This window comes from Drosophila melanogaster, chromosome 2L (assembly GCF_000001215.4).
Source record: "Drosophila melanogaster chromosome 2L".
Classification (NCBI taxonomy): domain Eukaryota; kingdom Metazoa; phylum Arthropoda; class Insecta; order Diptera; family Drosophilidae; genus Drosophila; species Drosophila melanogaster.
Window position 1 is genome coordinate 20,734,428 of NT_033779.5, and position 17,922 is coordinate 20,752,349.

General features: G+C 42.8%; 2 protein-coding genes across 7 annotated transcripts, besides 1 other annotated feature; one reads left to right on the plus strand and one right to left on the minus strand.

Moving 5' to 3' along the window:
* Nucleotides 1-181: 181 nt before the first annotated feature.
* Nucleotides 182-16,514, plus strand: Fs(2)Ket (Female sterile (2) Ketel). 5 transcript variants are annotated; one of them, NM_001259179.2, is given in 9 exon segments: nucleotides 484-663; nucleotides 826-1,003; nucleotides 1,676-1,917; nucleotides 1,991-3,019; nucleotides 3,088-4,014; nucleotides 4,077-4,548; nucleotides 4,765-5,871; nucleotides 13,693-14,961; nucleotides 15,101-16,514. In NM_001259179.2, coding segments are annotated over 5 exon segments (2,655 nt in total). In that variant the 5' UTR covers nucleotides 484-663; nucleotides 826-945; the 3' UTR covers nucleotides 4,476-4,548; nucleotides 4,765-5,871; nucleotides 13,693-14,961; nucleotides 15,101-16,514.
* Nucleotides 5,876-13,693: a mobile genetic element.
* Amacr (Alpha-methylacyl-CoA racemase) lies at nucleotides 16,507-17,914 on the minus strand. 2 transcript variants are annotated; one of them, NM_001273709.1, is made up of 2 exons: nucleotides 17,662-17,914; nucleotides 16,507-17,588 (listed from the first exon to the last, which is right to left on the minus strand). In NM_001273709.1, exons 1-2 carry the CDS (start codon nucleotides 17,767-17,769, stop codon nucleotides 16,575-16,577), a joined length of 1,122 nt encoding a protein of 373 aa, NP_001260638.1. In that variant the 5' UTR covers nucleotides 17,770-17,914; the 3' UTR covers nucleotides 16,507-16,574. The 2 variants fall into 2 exon arrangements, with proteins under 2 accessions (NP_001260638.1, NP_610054.1); NM_136210.3 differs by having other exon boundaries at nucleotides 17,662-17,840.
* Nucleotides 17,915-17,922: the final 8 nt, after the last annotated feature.

Below are 17,922 nucleotides of genomic sequence, written 5' to 3' on the forward strand. Positions count from 1 at the left end.
ACTTTTATATTTAAATTAATTAATTCCCCTGTTCAGTAAGCGAATGCAACCAATATACACACGTATACGTGTGATACTTCTAAGATATTACTATTTTTATCCACTGTTTCTTAATATAGTAATCAAATTTTGTTCATTTGTTAGTTTTTTACCTACGACTCTTAAGTCAAAGTATTCGATTATTTAGTTCGTTCGAGGTTTTGCTTCCGTGCTTATCTTTGAATATGAAAATTTTCGATAAGCACAATCATTCAAATTTAACGATTGATTTTTGGGGAGGCAAACGCGTTTTAATACAAGTAGTAAGTATTTTGGTCTTATCGTTCCTGACTAATAATATATTTTGTCAAATGGTTGCACATTTCCTACGCATTTAAGAATATTTAATTAATACGTTATTAGATTTAAAAATTATCGATAGTTCGAATAAAGCAATCGAATAGGTGTCGCCTTTTTCATCGAAACTCAGTGCTATCAAATAAAAATCGACATTCGTTTCAGCTCTATTTCAAATCGGAGACACAAGAAATATATTGCCTGCACTTCCCGAAGAGCAGATAAAGGTTCTGCCACCATTAAATAGGCTTATAATAATAACTAAGAAAATCGCCGTTAGGAATCCCGCGCTTTTTTACCGTTCCCGAAAAATAACCAAACAACAATGTGAGTAGAATGAAGAGTTCTACTGAACGCGCTTGTTGTGTGCGTGTGTGCGAAAAAATCAATTCTTTTGACAATCAAGGTGTTGCAACCTGTCGAAATAAAATCGCCAGCTTCAGCGGAGCAGCCCAATAACTTTAACTCTTTTGTCTCCACCATTTGCAGCCGACAGACTAGTGTTGTCTAGTAATTACGCAAAAATTCCATCACCCACACAGACGCACGAGCTGCAGAAAGAAACGGAAAGTGAAGTAGAAATCATATAGAGAGGAAAAGAGCGAAGACATGACTTCCGATATCGCCATGCAATTGATTGCCATTTTGGAAAAGACGGTGTCGCCAGGTGAGTTTCCCCACTGCTACAAACGTGTGTGTATAGATCCGAAAAATATGGATTTTTCTTCGATTGGCGGGAGGGACGCGCGTTATATGTTGCGCAGGGTTGCAATAGGCGCTCGCATATGTTTGGTTGCTAGGGGCCTCCGCACACATGTGCATCCACGTACATACTCCAAGGGAAACTTGGCGGCGCGTCTGTATGTATTCGCAATGCTTGCGCTCCTACAATTAAGGATGTACGAACCGCCTGCGACATAACCTCACTAACTCTAGGAATCGATGAGGCGTCGCTTCGGAGTCACCACCGTATGCTTGGCGGCCAGTTCTTCCGGTTGCTGATAAGGAATGCCTGCAAACTTGCCCCTTGCCTGAAGATTTTATGCTCCACCGCTACAATTCATTACTAGACCTTACTGCTTAGCTCTTCATATGCACACACTTCTTTCACCATCTATTGTATTCTTATTAAACAATATTCTCACTATATACGCCTTGCCTAAAAGTTCCTATCTTGCCTTCACATTCCCAAAAGTCAATTGTTGTAAAATTCAATGGCCTGATACCAAAGCTTTAAGCCGACCCAAAATGGTGGGCGTGTGTAGGCCCACAAATAAAATCTTTCGTTGACATAATTGGAAATTAAAAATGTCTAACCAACCAAATGACGCATTTTCAGACAAAAATGAGCTGCTATCGGCGAAGAACTTTCTGGAGCAGGCGGCGGCCAGCAACCTGCCCGAGTTTCTCAAGGCGCTGTCAGAGATACTGGTGAACACGGCCAACAGTGCGGTGGCGCGAATGGCAGCCGGTCTCCAGCTGAAGAACCACCTGACCAGCAAGGACGAGAAGGTCAGCCAACAGTACCAGGATCGCTGGCATCAGTTTCCCAGCGAGATCCGCGAGTTGATCAAGAATAACGTAAGTTACATACGCTGATGTTGAAACATATGACTTGTACAATTGGCACTGAATAACTGCGACTTACTTTCAGATCCTGGCTGCTTTGGGTACCGAGAACACCCGACCCTCCTGCGCCGCCCAGTGCGTGGCCTATGTGGCCGTGATTGAGCTGCCGATAAACCGCTGGCCCATGCTCATCCAGACACTGGTGAACAAGGTGGTCAGCGAAGGATCCAGCGAGATGCATCGCGAGTCGGCGCTGGAGGCCATTGGCTACATTTGCCAGGACATTCGTTTCGGCGTCATGGAGAACCAGTCGAACGATGTGCTGACTGCTATTATTCACGGCATGAGAAAGGTAGAGCCGAGCAATCATGTACGCTTGGCGGCCACCACGGCCCTTCACAACTCGTTGGAGTTCACCAAATCGAACTTTGAGAAAGACATGGAGCGCAACTTCATCATGGAGGTGGTGTGCGAGGCCACTCAGTGCCAGGACTCGCAAATCTGCGTTGCCGCTCTGCAGTGCCTGGTGAAGATTATGACCCTTTATTACCAGTACATGGAGCCCTACATGGCACAGGCTCTTTTCCCTATTACTTTGGCGGCCATGAAGTCTGATAACGATGCTGTAGCGCTGCAGGGCATAGAGTTCTGGTCGAACGTCTGCGATGAGGAGATAGATCTGGCCATCGAAAGCCAGGAGGCCACTGATCAGGGCCGCGCTCCGCAGAGAGTGTCCAAGCACTATGCTCGAGGTGCTCTGCAGTTCCTGACGCCTGTGCTCGTCGAGAAATTAACCAAGCAGGACGAGTGCGATGACGAGGACACCTGGAGCCCGGCGAAGGCCGCCTCCGTTTGCCTCATGGTGCTGGCCACATGTTGCGAGGACGAGATCGTGCCACATGTGCTTCCCTTCATCAAGGAGAACATCGAGTCACCTAATTGGCGATTCCGCGACGCAGCGGTAATGACTTTCGGCTCCGTGCTGAATGGATTGGAGACCAATACCTTAAAGCCGCTCGTGGAGCAAGCCATGCCCACGCTCATTCGACTGATGTACGACTCCAGCGTTATCGTGCGCGATACCATCGCCTGGACCTTCGGACGTATTTGCGATGTGCGTAGTGGTGATTTTTAAGGTGATTCATATTGTCATACTAACCTTCTACTGCTTTTTCCTGACAGATAATTCCCGAGGCGGCTATCAACGAGACATATCTTCAAACGCTTTTGGAGTGCTTCGTGAAGAGCCTAAAGTCAGAGCCGCGTGTAGCAGCCAACGTGTGTTGGGCCTTCATTGGACTTTCCGATGCAGCTTGGGAGGCAGCGGTCACCAACGACGGAGAGACTCCGGAGACGTACGCCCTGTCCCCGTACTTTGAGTACATCATTACCCAGTTGCTGGAGACCACTGATCGATCGGACGGAGCTCAAGCCAATTTGCGATGTGCTGCTTATCAGGCACTTATGGATATGATCAAGAACTCTCCCTTGGATTGCTACTTGGTGGTCCAGCGCACCACGCTGGTGATTTTGGAGCGCTTGAACCAGGTGATGCAGATGGAAACGCAGATTAACAATCACAGCGATCGTCATCAGTTCAACGATCTACAATCGCTTCTGTGCGCCACTCTGCAAAGCGTTTTGAGAAAGGTCCACGAGCAGGATGCGCCTCAAATTTCCGATGCCATTATGACCGCTCTGCTGACCATGTTCAATTCAAGTGCTGGAAAGTCGGGTGTAGTGCAGGAGGAGGCCTTCCTTGCCGTTTCGACATTGGTTGAGCTTTTGGGAGCTCAGTTCGCCAAGTACATGCCCGCTTTCAAGGACTTCCTCGTCATGGGTCTGAAGAACTTCCAGGAGTACCAGGTCTGCTGCGCAGCTGTTGGTCTCACCGGCGACATTTTCCGCGCCCTTAAGGACCTAATGGTGCCCTATTCCAACGAAATTATGACCGTATTGATAAACAATCTAACGGAGCCGACTATCCATCGAACCGTCAAGCCCCAGGTTCTGTCTGCTTTCGGAGATATTGCGTTGAGCATTGGCAACCACTTCCTGCCATATTTGAGCATGGTCCTAGATATGTTGCGCGTTGCGTCCAATCTGCAGGTTAGGTTACAACACGAATGGTATATGAGGGAATCGTTAACACTTTCTATAATCATTTTCAGACGGACGCCAACAACTTCGATATGAACGAATACATCAACGAGCTGCGTGAAAGCATCCTTGAAGCCTACACTGGCATCATCCAGGGCCTTAAGGGCGTTGACCAGACTGCCCATACAGACGTTATGCACATGGAGCCCCACCTGATGCACATTATTTCGTTCATCAAGCGCATCGCTCAGGAGGGCGACGTGTCCGACTCAATGTTGGCCAGTGCCGCTGGCTTCATTGGCGATCTGTGCACTTCGTTTGGTCCGCGGCTATACCCGCTGCTGGATGATGCCATCATTACCCAATTCCTTGCCGAGGGCAAGCGCTCCAAGGCGCAGCGCACCAAGATGCTGTGCACCTGGGCCGTCAAAGAGATAAAAAAAATCAATACCCAGGTCATCACGCAGTAGGCCACCTGCTAGAGGTTAATGTTTCTTCGCTTCCCACCAGACCCTCAAGATTGTGTGTAATGCAGTGAAAGTGGTGAGTACACGACATTCCCACTATGTATTTCATCATCGAACGAATGGTGTGTCGATTCTTGGAAAGTGGCTCTTAAAAGAAATTTAAAAAAAAGAAAAAAAAATTTCCTTTAAAACTTTTATATTCGTAATGGCTTGCACCAAAATCGACTATCCCCTACTCTACTGATTGTTCCGAGTTTATTTTTAATTTTCACACATTTCTCTATTTTTGCAGTCCAGTCCGAATTCTCTGATTAAAAGAATCTATCTGCTAAGTTTGTCCGATCTATTGTTGCTGTGCAACTTCTAAATGCTAAGACCACTTGTTTATAAAACTCCCTACCCACTAGCTGTAAGTTCAATTCGATCCACTGTTTCGACTCAATATTTTAATTAAGGTCTGTTAATATTCGTGTGAGTTTAATTATCCCTTACCTATGCCTATTGTCCTCGATCCGTAATGCAAATCCCAAAACGAACTACCCATTGACTAGAGCGCTCGCAATTGATAGTAAGTAGTTACTCACAAGCCGGCTTTAATGGCAGTTTAGTTTTGGGTAGGCTACGGCAACCAGCGCTTTGTTAACCCGATTTTAAGCATTACCAAAAACCAAACGTTGCTGTTACTCAAATTATGTAAAATTCACAATTACTTATAAAAATCGGTAGAAAATAATTGATTTGATAAGAACAAATACATTGAATGCATTGCTGCCCCCTTTGGAAACATTAACTTGTAGCGGATTTAAGAGCCACACTTTAGGATCTAAGAACTCATGTATCTACCCTACTAGCTCACTAGCGCAACAAAAAAAAAATATAAACTAAGAATGAATGTGTGAACCAAACCGAACCGAATGTGATGGAGTGAAACATATGGCTGAGAGCGAGTATGTACCAACTAGACTATGTAAGATGCGTGTCTGTGGTCCGACCCCTACCCCTATGCCAATAGTTATGCTGTGATGGATGCTTGAGAGGAACTATGTCTATGTACGTGGTATTTTGATTGCGACAAACCCCCGAAATGTTTGGAAACGGATGAGGATTCCCCCTTTCTGTGGCGCGCGTGTGCATCGGCGTGTTGTGTGATATTATGGATTAAGCGTAAGAACTTTTCTAGTGAAACGAATGATTTTAGACCTAAGCAAAACCAAACAGCAATTCAAAAAGATTTTAAACGGATTTGAATTTAAATTTACAAGCAAACGAAACGAATGAATACAAACCGAAACTAAACTAAACTAAATGTAAGACACTGAAAAGACGACTGAAAACGAAACCCAAACTAGAAACTAAAACGAATTACGAATACGAAATGACTTAGGGACGTACAAAGGCGCGGGAGTTAAGTCCGTGATCGAGGGTGGAGCCTTTTGTGAAGATATGATGTGTAAATGTATGAAGGTTTTTAAGTTTCAGCAGATAGTTGTAGTGTGAAGATTTCCAATAAAGAATACGACTGACTTTCTTGAAGTTCAAAATCAGTATGAAGTTTATTGTCAGAGAGTGGCTACTCGAGTCCTCCGTTTTCGTCTTATACATAAGTACATAGGTTCTTAATTGTAAGCATAATGAACATGCCGACTCGGCATGTGGCTGGCTAGCTGGGGACAATGTTGCAGTGCGACTTTTGTGTAATGTCAGCATTCGGCCGGAATGTCAGCATTCGGCCGGATGCGGTGTTCCAGTTGCCGTCTTCCCGGTTGAGTGTCCGATGATTTGTTTAGAGGCGTGGGGGTTTAGGGGGTGGGGTGGTAACTCCTCCCCCCCCAGTTCGAAGTGACGGCCATAGCGAAGGTATGGATGACGCGTAGATTGGTACGTGATGATCCTCGTGGATGTGGACGATGTGTTTCGTTCGTCGGTGCAGCCATAAGATGACTGCTAGGAACGTTACCAATCCGAGCAGAGTGTAGAGTGTCCAGGTGTGCTGTATAGTATTGTGATGGACGGCCAGGATTTTATCCATTGTTTGGGTGGCTTCGAGGTGCAGTTTTTCTAGGCTTAGTACCGTAATAGTGGTATTCCTAGTTACTTTTCGCATGGGGGGAAGATCAAAATCCGTCTGTTCAGGGAACGTGTCAACCGTGCCGTCGTAATCGATACCGTTAATCTGTATTGTTTCGTTAATGTATCTGATGATGGCTGACCCCATTATTGAGAGCTCGGAGCCGTTTGTTAGGGATACCTTCAGTTTGTTCACGTTGAATGCGAAGATGTAACCTCTCTCTGCCTCGAACACGTCGGTGATGGGGCCGGTTTCCCGTACATCGCAGGAACTGTTTTCTCCGTTCAAAAGGTGTTCCAGGCATGTGTTGTTCTGTGGTGTATCAACGTAGAAGTTCTCGTCGCACAAGAATGTATTATCCAGTTTGGGGCATTTACGGGTCATATGAAATTTCTTATTATTAATATTATAAGCTAGGTAATTTGGGGTTATTACAAAATATGTGTTATTTATTGGTAATGGAACTAGTCTGGCGAGGGTATGAAAAGGTTGTTTAAAAATTGGGACTTTGATATTAAAAATAATCTTTTGTTCGTAATTTAGTGTATTCATTTGTAGGAAATTGTATATACTTTGTTCATTTTTGACTGTGATATTTTGTTTTTCCAGTATTGTTTTTATTTTATCCATTTCTTGTTCATTTAGGATGAACTTGGGAATTATATTTATTTTCGCCAATAGCATACTTTCTGTTATGTCGTTTAGGTGGTTAATGAATAATTCTATGTTATAATTAATCCTATTTAAATATTGTATTTCTTCCAGAAGGGTATCTTGTAAGTTTAAGTGTTTGTATATTTTGTTTTGTGAGGTATCAAAGAATTTACTTATCAAAATTTGTTCATTATTTATATGGTCCGTGATATTTTCGAACCGGATAAGTATTTCGTTGTTAAACATTACTTGTTTTTGGAGATTGTCGTTACTGACTTCGGAATTTTTCTTTATATTGTCAAGTTCTTCATGTATTTCTTTATTGTCGTTGGCATCCATGTTGCCGGTAACCACCTTTACTAGACTCCCCAATCCGTTAATCAAACCCCGTTTGTTTCTATATGAAGGTGTAAGGGCTTTGAGCTTTACTTGGGCTTGGGTTAATTTGGTTTTTAAAATTGTGACGGAGTCCGTCAACGTGGAATCGGGGTTAAATTTATTAATGGTCAGATGGAATTGTTCCATACATCTGCTGTAGTCTTGTAGGTTGATTACATGACTAATTATTTTGTACCTCTCAATTAGTAAGGCTTTCCCTAGTTCTATCTTGGCTATAGGGGCGTTATCATTTAAATAATGGACATGGATAGCCTGAGTTGGCACAAGGGTGAACCTGAAATGGTAAGTTAAGAGGTAGTGGGGTCAGTTATTATCAGTGTTGGGTACGTTGTTGCTTTTGTCTTTTTTCAAAACTGTTTTTCGAATTTTTGATTTGTGTAGTTTTTGATTCCTAGCAGTTATCAATGTATGACCTTTGTCGTGTTTGACTTTGTGAATCGAAAACCTGGGTGTAATCTTATTACGTCTGTTTTCCTTCCTAAGGACTAAAGTGTCTGGTTGTAGGTCTACGGGGTCTGTTCGGGTTTCATTTAATTTTAGGGTTCTCCTAACTACGTCATTTGAAAGTTTGTCCGTGATGAGGGGGTACAACTTCTCGCGAAATTCATTTAATTTCGTTAAGTAGTCGTGTTCGTTATTGAACTGGATTGTTTGGTTGAATATATGAGTACGTCCGTTAAATAGTTCAAAGGGGGTATGTTTAGTTGCAGAATGAATAGCGTTATTATATGTGATTAGGGTTTCGGACATTATCTCGTCATGCTCGCTACTGAGTTTCTGTTGTTTCCTGACGTCAAGTATTATTCTGTAAATCTCAGTTAGTGTCGAGTGAAGCCGTTCAACGGGAGAGTTACTAGAGGATTGTTGAAAGGACGTAACGTGTAGGTCAATGTTAAATTGAGTGCAGAACTTATTGAACATATCGCTAGCGAATTCTGCTCCCTGATCATAGATCAGCTTTTTGGGAATACCAAATTGGGAAATGAAATGTTTTAAGGCTTTAACTACGTTAATGCAATTCCTATTAGTTATAGGGTAGGCAGCCGCAAATTTAGAAAATTTATCGATAATAGTAAGGTTATAATTTTTGTTAATAGTATAAATGTCTATATGTAAGATGTCCAACGGTTTTGAAGGTAGTTCGGATATTTGGTAAGTGATCTTTTGAGGTTGTCTGTCGTATTTTAATTTTAAACATGTTTCACATTTTCGAATTAACTGAGTTATTCTCTCCTTCATATGTGGGAAGAACTGTTGTCGTTTTATGTGTAAATATGTTTCATCGATCCCTCGATGGTTACTATTATAGTGATAGTCGGTTATAATTTTTTCGATCTCCGTACTATCAGTAATTTCGGGGAGGAAGATCAAACATCTAATGAGTTTAAATTGACTGTGGGCTGAGAAGTAGGTTTGGTAGGCTTGTTCCACCATTTGAAAAATGTGGTCGGGGGCAAATACCGCGCATGTCTTGTTTGGTTTTAACGACTGCCTAAGAATGCAAACTACGTCGTCATACTGAAAATTGGGTTTACAGAATTCCCTCCTAAGTTTGTGTTTAAACGGGGTCAGTGTGGCGTTATTTGTATCTGGGGTTATTTTGAACAGGAGCTGAATATTAAAATCATTAAGGGGTTTCTCTGAGATGGGGCAAACATTTTGAGGAATTGATAGGGCTTCGTTATGGTTGACAGAGGCCTCTGGTCTACTGAGAGCATCAGCAATTACATTTTGAGAGCCTTTCTTGTAGACGACTTCGAAATCGTACTCCTGAAGCTGGAGTCTCCACCTAACTATTTTAGAATTTGGTTGTTTGAAATTCATTAACCAAGTTAGTGGTTTGTGATCGGTGATTATAGTGAATCTCCTGCCAAAGAGGTAGGGTCTGAAGTATTGGACCGCCCATATAATGGCCAGCATTTCCTTCTCAATTGTGGAATAATTTGTTTCCGCAGCCGACAAGGTTCTACTAGCAAAACATACGGGCCTATCACTATGCACCGGACCTTGGGATAGGACAGCTCCTATTGCGAAATTACTTGCGTCCGTGGTTAGTGTGAAAGGTTTTGTAAAGTCCGGGTATTGGAGGATTGGGTCGTTAGACAGTAAGGTTTTGCAATATTCAAAGGCCTTTTTGAATTCATCATCTATTATGATCGATTTATTGTTTCCCCTTAATTTTTGTGTCATGGGTTGGGTAAGTCTCGCAAAATCTCTGATAAATTTTCTGTAATATCCCAACAAGCCTAGGAAAGACTTAATTGACTTTTTACTGTGGGGACATGGAAAGTTTTTTATAGCTTCGATCTTATTGGGATTTGGCCTAACACCTTCTTGTGAAACGATGTGGCCAAGGAATTCTGTCTCCCGCCTGAGGAAGTAGGATTTTGTGAGTTGGACTTTAAAGTTGGCAGATCTGAGTCTTCCAAAAATAGTTTTCAAGTGTATGAAGTGTTCTTGTAAGGAGGTTGAGAAAATTATTATATCATCTAGGTAAACTAGGCAGATAGTTCCGATAAGGTCTCCAAAAATATTGTCCATCACCCTTTGGAATGTGGCTGGGGCATTTTTGAGGCCAAACGGCATTCTAATGAACTCGTAGTGGCCCCCCTCTACTGTAAATGCAGTTTTGGGTGTGTCGTCGGGATTCATTTCTATCTGATGGAATCCACTTGCCAGATCAAGTGTGGAGAAATATTTGGCTTTGCCCAATCTGTCTAAGATATCCGCGATGTTAGGTATTGGATATCTATCGGATATAGTCTTCTCGTTGAGTTTTCTATAATCGATAACTAGACGCCATTTTTGCTCTCCCGTAGGAGTGATTTTCTTTGGGACGACCCAGACGGGGGCGCTCCACGGGGAATAACTGGATTTGATATTCCGGTGGAAATGGTATAGAGACGTTTTGATATATTTTAAAACTGTTCAGGGCTGTTTTGAGTGTTATGGGCGTATCTAAGGTCACACAGTTCCTAGGGTCGACATATTTTGGGTCGATGAAGGAGTGTGTAGAGCCTGTGTCAATTAAAAACTTCAGGGGGTTTGTCTGGGATAGTTTGATTTTTATAAAAGGAAGCGAGGGGTTGTGCGTGGCTGGGCTTATGTACCCTGTTGGTTTCCCGAGGCCGTTTGCTGAAAATTCGAATCAGGTTGAGGGTTCTCCTCTATATTATTCAAACTATGTGAAGGTGCTCGAAAGGGGTTTGATGTATTGGCCCGGTTGTCCTTGGTGCCGGATTGGGGTGTGCGATTGTGTGAATTAAATGGTCTATTTTGGCCAGAGTTAGAGTTAGAGTTAGAGTTAGAGTAGGGTCCCCTACGGTCATTTCGGTCGTTACGTCCGCTGCGGTAATTGCTGTCGTAGCTATTTCGGTAGGTTTTATTGTCTGATCCATTGGGTCCCTGCTCTGGTCTGTTGGTTCGCTTGTTTTGTGCCCTATATAAGGTCTGCTCTATTTGGCATTGCTCGTACGCCTGTTCAAGTGTAGAAGGGGACTTTATCCTGACGAAAGTCTTGAGAGGTTCCTTCAAACCAGTCATAAAAGCATTGAGACAAACCTCGTTGTAGACAACCTTTTTTGCATCTACAACAGTGTTGTTGTGTTCGCTGTTTTTGAGTATGGAGAAGAGTTGGCTTCTCACCTTTGATATACCAAAGAACAGTTGGCCCAAGGTCAGGTTGTCCGAAAATGTGTTAAGCTCGCTTAACAAGTTGGCCTCGCTTTTCTTGCTCGAGTAGAGGCGGATGAGATTGCTTTTAATCTCATCCCAAACCAAGGGGGTATTTGCCAGTTCCAAGGCTTCGTCGGCCCTATCAATGATTTTGTTCCTGATGGTCCTCAGAGTAAGCAGGCCATACGGTGTTTGGTCAGCTCCCCTGATGAGCATCAGGATTTCTTCTACGCTAGTGATAAACCTGTCCAATAGACGAGGTGTACCATCAAAGGTTGGCAAATGCTCAACAAATGCCATGATATCTTTAGGCTTGAACGTAGTTGAAATTAAGGAGCTAATACCACTGACAGTGGGCGCCAGAGGGGATGGAGTGGGGCGGGCAGAATCGTTTCCCGAGTCCATATTGGGGGTTTGGGAAGATATTGATTTGGGTTCTTCCGAAATCGGGAGAAGGGAGTCAGGACGTCTAACGGGATGTGGGGGCCTATTAGTGTTTGGTGGAACTCCAACAACTGAACGTGTAGTTTTCCTAAGGTTGTAAACGAACTTTTTTGACATTAAATTTGAGGTTACTTAGTATATTATGTATGATTGAAAAATAATGAACAAATTTCTTGTTTACTAGAGTGTATGGGTGTCTGTCTTTGGCTTTATATTTTCCCTTTTATATTCTGCAATGTGATTGGTATTAGTATTTGTTTGATATACAAAATTACACAATGAAAGGAAACAAAATATATCTGTATATGTCGACTTCTTTAGTACATTTGTTTTGGTTATTTTGAATGTGCAATACATGAGCGTAGCAACCCATTGTAGAAGAGTGAAAGGCAAGAACACTTGACGATACTCAAGCGTTTTCCCCTTACCTCGGCTACCCAGACATGGGTGCGCCACTACACATGCAGTGTCGTTGTCGTTGTGGTACGCAGAATGAGCCTCGCTTGGTTTGAAATGATTTTTGCTTATGTTTTGATTTTTCGCCGACGTATGGCAGTGTGCGTTTTGAGTGTACAATGTATTAGAGAGGCTTTGGTGCTTTGTTTGTTTACCACGGTGGCATGGTGATCAGCGTTTGATTCCATGCCAACGAGGCGGTACAGTACGTGGATGTATTGGATTGTAGTTGATATTGTATGCTCACATATATAAGTGTATATAGAGGCTTTGGCGATGCGTTGGCCAGCGTATGTAAGTGCCGATGACGTGATGATCAGCGATAGATTCCACGTCAGCGCGGCAGTACGGTACACTTGCACTCTTTTTTTTTATAAAAACTTATGACGTTTGGCAGAGTATGGACATACCGATGGCGTGGTGATCAGCGATAGATTCCACGTCAGCGCAGCAGTACGGTACACTTGCACTTTTTTTATAAAAATTATGACGTTTGGCAGAGTATGGACATACCGATGGCGTGATGATCAGCGATAGATTCCACGTCAGCGCGGCAGTACGGTACACTTGCACTTTTTTATAAAAATTATGACGTTTGGCAGAGTATGGACATACCGATGGCGTGATGATCAGCGATAGATTCCACGTCAGCGCGGCAGTACGGTACACTTGCACTTTTTTATAAAAATTATGACGTTCGGCAGAGTATGGACATACCGATGGCGTGATGATCAGCGATAGATTCCACGTCAGTGCGGCAGTACGGTACACTTGCACTTTTTTAAAAAAATTATGACGTTCGGCAGAGTATGGACATACCGATGGCGTGATGATCAGCGATAGATTCCACGTCAGCGCGGCAGTACGGTACACTTGCACTTTTTTTTTGTATATTTATTTATTTTACATTTTTCCTCTCTCTTTTTTTTCCTGTGTTTGAATATATGTTTGAGTTTCATTTGGTACTTCACAACTTCAATTTTGTTTTATAAAAATTTGTTCCTAGTCACTTTCAGTCGACATCTTGCATATAGTTTGTTTCGTTTCTTACATGTTTACTTACAGGTAGGTAATTATTAATAGGTAGGACATCCTACCGGCTGCGCCAGTTAAGTCCGTGATCGAGGGTGGAGCCTTTTGTGAAGATATGATGTGTAAATGTATGAAGGTTTTTAAGTTTCAGCAGATAGTTGTAGTGTGAAGATTTCCAATAAAGAATACGACTGACTTTCTTGAAGTTCAAAATCAGTATGAAGTTTATTGTCAGAGAGTGGCTACTCGAGTCCTCCGTTTTCGTCTTATACATAAGTACATAGGTTCTTAATTGTAAGCATAATGAACATGCCGACTCGGCATGTGGCTGGCTAGCTGGGGACAATGTTGCAGTGCGACTTTTGTGTAATGTCAGCATTCGGCCGGAATGTCAGCATTCGGCCGGATGCGGTGTTCCAGTTGCCGTCTTCCCGGTTGAGTGTCCGATGATTTGTTTAGAGGCGTGGGGGTTTAGGGGGTGGGGTGGTAACTCGGGCGTAGCTGTTTCAAAGACCCAAATCCTAACTTACTTTAAAGACAGAACACACGTTTAAGTCAGCCTCGCTCGAAGCCCACAGAAGCGCGAACTTTGGAAATTATTTTATTTTTTTTTTTTTTGTGTGTATACCATTTAGTGTGCTCTCATTAATTCCAACCAATGACGCTTAGTTGGCCCCTCATTTTACATTTTGTAGTTACCTTAAAATGGGGAGAACAGCAACGAGAAACAAAGAAAACAGCAAAACAACAACCAAGCAACTACCTGCAGCACACACGCAACACTTGTATAATTAATATATATATTAGGTAAACGCAACTACTAAAACTAAATACGCAACGGACCAGGGTATACAAAAAAATAACTACTTACAAAAAAAATCGCAGAGTTGCTGGAAAATTTATAGTGACTTGCAACCAAGCCAAGAGCTTCTCAAAGTGTGTTTCAAAGTGAAAGTTTCGATCGAAACTATTTTCCAGCATACTTTTGATGCCTCGGAAGGAGGAGAGATTCGAAGTTGCTGCAAATTTTCTGGCATCCCGCAAACCATAAGATACATAGAGATATAGAACGCATAAAGACAAGACCACATGACAGCTTGATAGGACAAACAGTAAATACATACTTCATTTAGTTGTTTTATCATATACAAACCATACAAAAACATAACCAGAAACTACCTTACGAAAAAGACGCGACTGTGAACGATGAGAAGAGTAAATGGAAGGATATAAATAAAGTCGAAAGCAACCGTTTAAAATCTTTTCACAACTTTAGATTACAATGAGAACACGTGAAAACCAGAATGAAGTGAACTTTTGTGAACTACTAGTTTAGATATAAGCGCACATTGTAACCAAGAGTTGGTAAAATATGTTTGAATCTTGTCTAGAAGTCTTCGAATGAATTCTAAGGCTCAACAAGTTGCCATTTCAAAGCGAAATAATCTCATTGGTAAAATTTGTCTAGTTTCGCAATAAAGTATCGCACAGCCGTCCAAGCAAGAAGGAAATTACTCAGAGAAAAGGGAACATTTGTTTTATCAGATTCGAACATATCAGAAATTGGAATTTGAAATGGCAACTTGGAGCACTTGATGAAAACGTGAAATTGCCAACGTTAATTAGATAAACACTAATATTAGCTATGAATGATCGGATGCGGATGGTATAGATGAGTGACTTGACTCCGGATCTTTGGAAAATCGAAAGCTGAGCAACACCGAATGGAATGCGAACGTAAAAGGCTGTGGCATGCAACGTGTAAGTGTGATGTCTCGAATTTTGAATTCACTCTAGCAACTTAAGTTAGCTGATATTATATGTAGAAGACTTACATGCCTTCACACAATCCAAGCGCCATCGTTGCTAATAATCACATTTATCAACCTTTCTCCCACAGGTGTGTTGATTGAGTATGATGATGATGCTTGGTTCTTGGTGCTGAATATTATGCGGATGACACTGAATGAAGATTATGATATATATGAATTGGAAATATGTGATGCTTGTCGATGGTTGTTTATGGGAGTGACTGATGGTGGGAGGAGTATGTCTAGCAGAAATCGCCAACAAACTTAAACATGACACGCAACTCATTTAGCACAAATTTCTACCTTTTATACATACACCACCCACATTTGCCAGTTTTTTAAAGAGTAAGAGTAGTGTGTTTGGAACTGTGACTGAGTAAATTTGTATGTAACCATTCCAAAAGCAAATATAATTCATTACAACAAATGAGGGACTAACGAGTTTGTTACACCTAGCCGTTAAGAAGAGTGTTCATGTCACTAGAGTAAGCCAGGGAATTGGCAAACGGTTGAGGGGCAAGCTCCAATAAAAAGGCATTGTGGTTGGTGGACCCATTTTTTGGCACCCCACTATGCAAGCTAAGGGTTTTCAATGGGCTTGCCCTTTGACCCGTGCCGTGTGTGCGAATGGTCGTCGTCTGATTTAAGATTAAAAACTTATAAACTAAAAACACAACTGTAACATTGCCTGTGATTCATTCGATCATCTGTGTGTGGAGTGTACGCTGTGTGAAAGACTTGTGTGGATATATGTATGTATTATAATGATATCTGTGAAGTAAGAGAAAGCACCCCGCGCAGCAGAGAAGCGATATTTTTTTGTAAACATTTAAAGGATTGCAATTGAATGCACAAATGCATGAAGGTGTGAGCTGAAACAAATGAGAAACGTAACATATGGTACTGATTTTTATACTGAGAACTGAGACTTACTATATATACATACGAACAACAAATAACAACACAACCTACTTACTTACCTAAGGACTCACAAGGATTACTTTACCCGGGACTCTACGTACATACGTACAGACACTAGAACAATACTACACACGAAACGCCAACGCCAACTAGTGAAATTTACACCTCACCCACACATTGCCTACTTACATAACACCACAACGTTCATATGAGCATTCTAATCGAATATGATTATCCTAAATATACACTGACGATTGGAGACGCTGACGCGCGGTGCTTAAGCCGGAAATAAACTTAGTATATGTGCTACTCGGTATGCTAGTTAATGCTAACCTAGTCATTAAGTAGGGATGCGCGAGAGAACCTTTGATCACGATTGCGATAGGAGAGAATCAATTATGTTACGTTATCTAGTATGCTGTATTACCAATTACAAAAAATGAAAACCCCTCTGAATATCAATGTGCGGCCTAACTGTTCCGAAACAAATTGTATGACTGATAGTTTGTACGCGAAATCTTAGCAAATGTAATCTGTGTCTGTGTGCAAGAGCGAGAATAAAAGAATTTTGAGTGCAAGAGCAACAAGAAATGTGTTTTATTCCGATGAAATCCAGGCGGGGGCACAGCACATCTTGGCGTCTTACAGCTTGGCCCTCTCTGGAAGGGAAAGTACTCCCGAGTCGAGCAAATCTTTAAACTCGTCGGGCTTAAGATCTAGTTCGTCCATCCACTCCACCTGCGCACCATCAGTTGCCTTGGGCAACTTTCCCGGAGTTCTGCTTAGGACTGGAGCAGGACGTGGCGTCGCTGTATCCTCAGTCACCTCGAACGAATTCCTCTGTATATTGTGATCGTGTCTGTGAACCTCGCGGTAATCCAGAACGGGATAGACACAGGCGTCGACATCCTCAAATATTTGCGACCATTCAGCTTGGGTCTTGGAGAGGAAAGCCTCAGTCAAAAGCTTTCTTCCTCGAACCTGATGCTCCTCGCCAAACTGACTGACATCTTCGGGCAGTTCCAAGCGCTGTTTTAGCATCTCAAAGAACTGCGGTTCCAGGGCGCCCACGGACATGTAGCGACCGTCTTTGGTTTCGTACGTGTCGTAAAAGAATGATCCACCATCGACGAGGTTGTCACCGCGCTCCCTCCCCCAAATAACCAGATTCCTGGACATAAACAGCCAACTGGCCACATAGGCAGCTCCCTCGACCATCGAGGCATCCACTACTTGGCCTTTTCCCGACCTGTGGCGCTCCAAGAGGGCAAGGCAAATTCCCAGAGCGCACATCAAACTGCCGCCAGCGAAATCGGCCAGAATATTAATGGGTGCAGTGACCTTTTCGTGGCGCCTGCCCAGCATGGAAAGTACTCCCGATAAGGCCGCGTAGTTGATGTCGTGTCCCGCCCGTTGCGCCAGTCTTCCATGCTGGCCAAAGCCGGTGAGGCGGGCATAAATCAGGCGGGGATTGGCTGTGCACAAGTCGGTGGGACCCAGATTTAGTTTCTCCATTACTCCCGGTCGAAAAGGTTCGATGAGCACATCGCACTTCTTGACCAGCCTTTGCACCGCTTGCTGACCTTTCGGGTTCTTCAGATCCAGGCAAAGTGTGCGCTTTCCCTGCTGCAGTACATCCAAAGGGTTTTCCATCACCTGAACGAGATGGGAACATGGATTCAAATTCGGCGATCGGAGTTGTATTGAATTTAACGCCCAGTTTGTTTACCTTGTCGATGCGGGTGACTGTGGCCCCAAAGTCGGTTAGAATCTTCCCACAAAACGGTCCTGGTGCTAAACCCACGAATTCGAGTACCCTGATGCCTTTAAGTGGCATCTTTGGAGGAGTTTTGATGCGAAAAGTAACAAGAAAATTAAGTGCACTTTGAACGGCATTGCAGCAGAGATGCCAACTTGTAGGTGATTTTTTCTAATCTCACGAGACAAGGAGTCGAATGAAATAACTTTAACCTGCACCTCCTGTCTCTGC